Source organism: Limulus polyphemus, unplaced genomic scaffold, assembly GCF_000517525.1.
Source record: "Limulus polyphemus unplaced genomic scaffold, Limulus_polyphemus-2.1.2 Scaffold777, whole genome shotgun sequence".
Classification (NCBI taxonomy): domain Eukaryota; kingdom Metazoa; phylum Arthropoda; class Merostomata; order Xiphosura; family Limulidae; genus Limulus; species Limulus polyphemus.
Genome location: NW_013666387.1, coordinates 80014 through 87101, shown reverse-complemented (window position 1 = coordinate 87101; position 7088 = coordinate 80014). Strand labels below are relative to the sequence as shown.

Here is a 7088-nt window from a genome sequence, read left to right as displayed (position 1 = left end):
CAAGGGAACGGGCTTGGAAAAATCATCATCATATATATATGATGCATAAACACACAACTTAAATGAGTAAATTTTTCTATCAAAAATATTTTAAAAGTTTATAAATCATAAAGATTAGCATTTATCAATATAGTTTCTTTCAGTAACTCCACTTTATCCGTTAAAAAAATAGGTGAAATGTAATCTTCATTTTTTGTGTCATTTTATGATTACTTCCAACTTGACATTGTATATATGCCAAATCAACATATATTTCCACTTTCTAATCAGTTTAATAGCCATTTTTTGCATCCCATATTTCAGCAAGTTGTGTTTTTACTTTGTTTTCTAAAACATAAAGCTAAATTAATAACTTATGAAAATTCATAACGAAAAATGTACTCCAACTGCATATGCTATTCACACAGACAGAAAAATGTTTTTAATAACATTTGGCTACACTTTACAAACTTTATTTTATTACTTTAACCTCACTATTAAATGCTATTTTAACTGGCTTACTATATTATACCTGCCCCTAAAAAAATCATTCTTCTGGCTGTCTGGCTGGTTATAGCTTTATACTGATGCAACAATATTTAAACAGATTTTCAATTTTTGTCACAAAATACTGAATAACCCTAAGAATGATGGTTGTGTGTGATTTTATTCTAGTGTAAAAAGTTACCTAATGGGTGTGTACGCACACATCTATATTGTATCAATCACGAGTATAATCCAATTTCTGTTATGTCAAATATTTTATGCAACAGGCAAAAAACACTTTCTCGCAACACCGAAAAAAAGATAACTGAGTGAGAAAGCAATATAAGAGGTAGAATAACACCAGGTTTCTTAACATTTTGTAAGTACTGTATTTTTTTTTTTTATAGACAATTGGTATTCTAATAATATTTTGGAAGAATGTTACTTCTGAAATTCTAAAATATGTTCCTTTGGCTGGCCTAATAAATTTCAAATTCCATCCACTAAAGTCCAACATGTTCATTCTCTTACCTTCTCTCCTGAAGAACCATCATCTGTTGTCCCTTTGTCTTCATCTTTTAATATACTTCCTATAGACTGGTTTGCAAATTCACTCTAATATAAAAATAGGATAAGAAACACTAGTTTCAATGAATTTTTTACACATTTTTATCTGTACGTCAGAAATTTTCTGCATTATCAGTCACAGTTTTGTTACTATTATTTGTAATAGGTTTAGTTCCAGACACTGTAAGCATCCTTTTATAAGGAAAATCACATTTTTATGTTTCTTCCGATCAAAAGGTTTTGTTTACAATATCACATTAATTAATAGGTTTCATGAAACAAAGTTGATGCATTACTTGATTGAAATACATTAAACTTATCAATAAATACAAAATGTCAGTATGCATGGGAACAAAATTAGATTGTGCACAATTATGAAGTAAGATTAATAGAACCTACCAATATTCTTGAAGCAGCATCGACAATGGACTCCTCTTTGGGTGGATATCCTTGGCCACTGCAAGTAGGCATCTGGTCACCTGAAGACTTATGTTCACCATTTATTTGAACACCAATACCTGTGGCTCTAGAAAAAGAAAAACATAAAACAATTACTGATCCTCTCTAGAACAAAATACACAAGTGATCGATGCATCAACTTCACTAAAAACACAATATTATTTACAAATATTCAATCAGAAGAAAATGAGGAACACAAAATTTCTTAAAAAACAGCAACAAAATAACCGTTCATATTATGAACAAAAATAATAAAAACAGGCCACTAAGTTAAATGACAATTTTAAAAGTTTTAATGGCTAAGAACAGATTTCTGGCAATATAAATGATACTTATATATGTAAAAGTGTTTCTGATATATTTCCTATTTATATCCATCACATTTTTATTAAAGTTTTGCTTTTATATTCTGGCGCATATATTACAAAAAAATGTGGAGTTTTGTTTAACATTTTTAAAGTGAGTTAGAAATCTGTAAGTCATCAAAAAAAAAACTACTACTACTACCCTACTCATTCAATGTGTTGTTTATAGAATCATCAGTGTAGGCAATAAATATCCTTGTTGCCTTTTGTTAGTCTTGAACGTGTTAACTACAATATAATAAAGTCCCACACTTTACATGTGGTTATTACTATATTAGATATATCCTAATTCACATAACACTGAATCTGGATTTGGTAAAATTATCTTGCCCATAACTTACCTGTCTTGACTTTGCACCATTGTGGTTTGAGGGGTTGACAGGCTAACACTGTCAGGAATTGTTCCATGTATGGATACTGATGCTGTGTTGATAGTTGTTGATGGGACAATGTAAGAAGGAAGTGGGTTGGAACCAGGTGAAACTAAAAATATTTGTACGTTTGAAATAAGTACAGTTAGGAAACACATATATATATAAAATTTCATTTAGTTAGGATTATACTGTAGAGGCATATCCAATTAAATGTGTTTTTTTCTTCAAATCTTAACAATTATTTTTTCAATTCCAATGACAGCAGGTTATGTTCATCTAATTATATTTCTAATATTGTAAATTAATTTTGCTACATATAAATCAAGTACACAACTACAAGAACACATGTACCTACCATTTGTTCTGTTAGCTATGTGATTTATAATGGGTGACGAGTGCATGCGATTGTCATGGGAAGGTGGATGATTGACTCTATTGACTGTTCCAGGTGAAGAATTGTTCCCTGGTGAGAAATGACTCAACCTCGACGTGTTTGCCATACTACGGGCATGAGACATAGTAACGGTTGAAGTAGTAGTTGTCACAGGCGCAGGATCATCATCAATAACTATCACTTGAGATGGTGATGGTTGGCGAGGTGGTGGATGAGGCATTATCTGAAGCCCTGGTGGAAGGTTGGGTGTTGAAAGTGGAATAGATTTCTGCTGGTTTGGCTGAGAACTTGTTCGGGAAGTAACTGATCTCTGAGCTTGTACTTGACTGCTACAACAGTTGAGGTTATGTTTAAGAAATGGTTAAATTCCTCTGTTAGTTATTATGTATTTTAAGAGAGGTCTAAAATGTGTCACTGAGCCCATATAGCAATAATAATTATAAAAAATACACTGAAATAAATGTTCTACAGAGTTGTCCATTGCAACTCACCACCCCCAATAAAGTTAATAATTTTGTTGTATTTTCCTTCCAGAAGATAACCACAGCCACTAAGACTTAAGACATCAGCTAGAAATCATTAATTGATGGTATAGTCATCAGAACTGTGTAAAGTTTATGTCATGCTAAATACAATATGAATGGCCAACCCTATATATTTGTAGCTGTATGCATATAAATGTCACTCCATCTTCTACTTAAAATATAACTATGACCATAGCATTAATACATTTCTCATCTTTTACACCCAAACTCATGAAACCAATGTGTTACTCATCATACATTATGTCAAGAAATATGTTAAAATGCTCCAGTCTGAGAATGTTAGGTTTTGATAACATATACAAGATAAATCACAAACCTTTGTCTGTTGCTGGTTACAGGAGTTTTAACAGGAGAAATGGTAATGTTCGAATTTAATGAGACAGGGAGTGAGAGAGAAACTGAGGATGGAGAAGCTTGTGATGGAGAGGGAGATGCTTGAGGATTTGCTGGCCGTAACTGCACAGGATAAGGTCTTGTTTGCTGTACCATTTGAGGGTTTGGGCCCCTAACCTGGTTTCCAGGCATGCGCTGTTGCCAGTTAGCTGTTGTTTGGTTGGACCGTGGGGAAATACCCTGCTGCTGGCTTGTGCTCAATAGGTTCCTTAGTTGTACAGGAGAATGACCAGCTAAGTTGGAATGAGTAGAGGATGAAACCTGCTGCTGCGGGTAACCCTTATTGAGAGGTTGGGCCATCACAGGCCCACGAGATCTCACAGACATATTTGTCCCACTAACATTTCCATAGGAACCTGGAGGTCGGCCTCCTTGAGGCGGAATCATTCCTCTAGGCTGTAATTAGAAAATAAAGTACTTATCTACCTCTCCACTGCTTCAAATGTTATGTTTAAGAAACCATTCTATTTTAAAGACACAACAAAATTAATATCAGACAAAGTTGTGAAGATTGTATGACAATGATTAATAACTTTTTATAATCTTCATTTTCTAACGTTTTTATTGTATATCATAACAGATCATTTATCAACATTAAAAGTTTTTTCTAAAAGTTAAAAACTGGTGAACATTTCATTACAAGTACATAGAAGCTTTCTATGTAGTAATAAAGCATACACTATAATAAAACTAAGACCTGAAAACAAAAGGCAGAAAGGTTTTCAAAATGTCATCCTCTACACTTGAGCTACATAAGTAAATTGTATAGTCACCAATATAATTCTGCAAGTGTTTCTCTAACAGACAGTTGCAGCTCATTCTGCAGTCAACTCAAGAATATTAAATGTTTAACAAATGTTCACTAACTATTTTGTATAACTCTTAAAGGTCTTAACTAAGTTTGGACTCCATTATCAAGTGATTATGTAGACATCCTTCCTAAATCCTTAACCTTGGCCCATTCAAATTCAACATCTTCAAAATAGATTCAAAAAGCTGAAAATTGGTTATTGTGACCTACTAAAATGTTGAAAATATATTATGCTACTTAATTCGAACACATCATTAACATTGTGCTAAAGTCTAAAAAAAATATAGTTTATGATTAAACCACTTTTTTATCTGTGAAAATTATTTTATACAGCAAAATTACCAAACTATACATTTATCCTTTTTCTTCATACTACACATTAGTGTATATGTGTTAGTCTGAGACAGAGCAGACAGTGTGAACTGTTCAACTCCGTTTTAGGAGTAACTATGAGCTACCTTGTATGGCTGTCTTGGGCTAGGCCATGCTCTTTGTTTTGACCTGTCACTACTGACTGTACAAACAGGCTGGTTGTTTGCGGTTACCTGTGTACCATGTGTAATAGATGGTGCCTGCATCCTCAGGGAAGGGTTAACTACTTGTTGGCCTCTACCTATCCCACCAGGAAGCATCCCACCAACAGGCTGCTGGTCAACCATCAGACAACCAAGGTGGCTTATGTACTCACTCAGGAACTGAGATTCATAGGCAAATTTTATGTCAACCATATGTTGAGGATTGGGTACTTCACAACGACGTCGAAGAACATGTCTAAGCTGAGGAAGAAGAAACCAGGAGTTACAGGTCTTTTCAAAAGTTAAAAAAAAAAAAAGTAGAAATAAACAAAATTTTGTGCTCTGAATGGTTGCACCACCAATTCATGATTTTAAAAGATTATTAAAATTCAACAACAGACAGCTTATACTTAACTTTTTATTAAATTTGGACATACAAAATGTATTGTTATAAAGACAATTGATTTAACTCTTTAATATGAGAAGTACATCCTACATATAATCTAAGCTCCAAAGATCACATTTAAGAGAAAAAAAAAGACTTTTTGAAATAAAAGCTGTTTCTTGAATAGAAACATTTTCATTCTTCATCAAGTTATAGCAGTATTTTATAAAACTTCCTGTATGTTAGGTAGAAAGTTTATAAGAAAATTAAAACAAGTAGTCCTACATCATTATGCATTTCAAAATTGCTTACAGAAATTAAACAATAATTAGATTTTATTCTAAAATGACAGATATACCACTCCAATTAGCATCTTGTGTTGAAATTAAGTATAAACCTCAAAGTCCAAGGATCATGATTTTAGTTATTATGAAAAAACAATGGTTGAATAGAGCATTTACAAATATATGATCTAAGCTAGATTTTTGTTCCTGTAGATGTACAAGCAGCAATCATCTGTTATAATGTTACTAGTCCCTCATTTGCAAACAAACATCTTACTTGGTTTGTTAAAGCCTTTTTGCTGTACACAAGAGCTATGTCACTTCCCTTTGTAATGACCGACTCGGCAAATCTCTGACAATGATACAACCGTTGGGAGAGAGATACAAGTTCTTCATTCTTCATAGTCAGCTGTTTTTTCTTCCGACTACATACTTCATTCAGTTCTTGAAGCAGAAGCTTTCCTCGCCGATTGATTTCAGTGATGAACCTATAACAAACCAGGACATTAAGACTTTTCTTCCAAAGCTTACACCATTCAAAATGTACTGAGGTACTTCTAACAATGTAAGTGTCTACAAGTTTCAGCAGATACTTACAATCATTTGTCATGAAAATTATACATACAACTTTTCCAAAGGATGAATTTTAAAACTATTTTCAAAAGTTAACTCTTAGTCTAGTTTCATAGATACATAAATATAAACTAAGGTAGAAAAAAAAAGGTTGATAACTTTATGTTAAGAAGATCTGTTTCAATTATTATTAAAAACATTGAAACACTGGACAAGATTCTAGCATTAAGCATTTTCATTATCTTTAAGAGTTGATGGGTAACCCTGTTGAGGTGAGGAGAAAAAATGCCTTATAGGCATGATCCCTTTAAGAGAGTTCAAAGTATGCTTCCCCCAAAAATGTTTGGGAATCAAGATTTTCAGAAACAACATTTCTTGTATTTTCTGACTTGTTTTTACTCTCCAGTTTTTTTAACACTTTTTGTATAAATAGAACAACTTTGTTCCCTCCTTCACTCTGATGATACTCTGAAGTAGGAGAAAATGTTTTTTTGTTTTGTGTTTGTTGCAAGTTACTGACTTGATCAGTAATGCTGTAATGATGCTTTGTTACCTGCGGAGGGACACTTCTTTGTTCGAAAGCATTATAAGTGGCTTCTAAATGATTTCATGACAACTCTTTAAAAGAGAGAGGGATTCAAAAAGGTCACAGTTAGTGATGCTAGTGAGACTGATCCCCCAAGATAAAAAATAAAGCAAGTAGAAACAGTGGCGTACCTAAGGTATGGCATGTACCCTGGGCACCACTGAGCAGTTTCTATTAAAGTCAGACAAGCCATCCTTGAATAGTGAAAAAATAATTTTCTTCAGATGTATGATCTGTCTTTGATTATCATGGGTGAGAAGCACTAGGATGGCCAGATTATTAAACCACTTATATAAATTATTAGGTAAAAATATAGTGCTGGGAGCAACATGACCAAATGCCTCATAGTACCGCTGCTCAGTGCAAACTGGC

General features: G+C 33.2%; 1 protein-coding gene across 1 annotated transcript in view; it reads right to left on the bottom strand.

Annotated features, from left to right (window-relative positions):
* LOC106460471 (transcription intermediary factor 1-alpha-like) overlaps positions 1-7088 on the bottom strand; it is a 59139-nt gene that overhangs the window by 17846 nt on the left and 34205 nt on the right. The window contains exons 4-10 of the mRNA XM_022387208.1: positions 5835-6045; positions 4832-5149; positions 3486-3958; positions 2586-2953; positions 2198-2339; positions 1432-1558; positions 997-1080 (exon numbers count right to left, since the gene is read on the bottom strand). Coding sequence (XP_022242916.1) covers positions 997-1080; positions 1432-1558; positions 2198-2339; positions 2586-2953; positions 3486-3958; positions 4832-5149; positions 5835-6045 — 1723 coding nt within the window. The remainder of the gene's footprint in view (positions 1-996; positions 1081-1431; positions 1559-2197; positions 2340-2585; positions 2954-3485; positions 3959-4831; positions 5150-5834; positions 6046-7088) is intronic.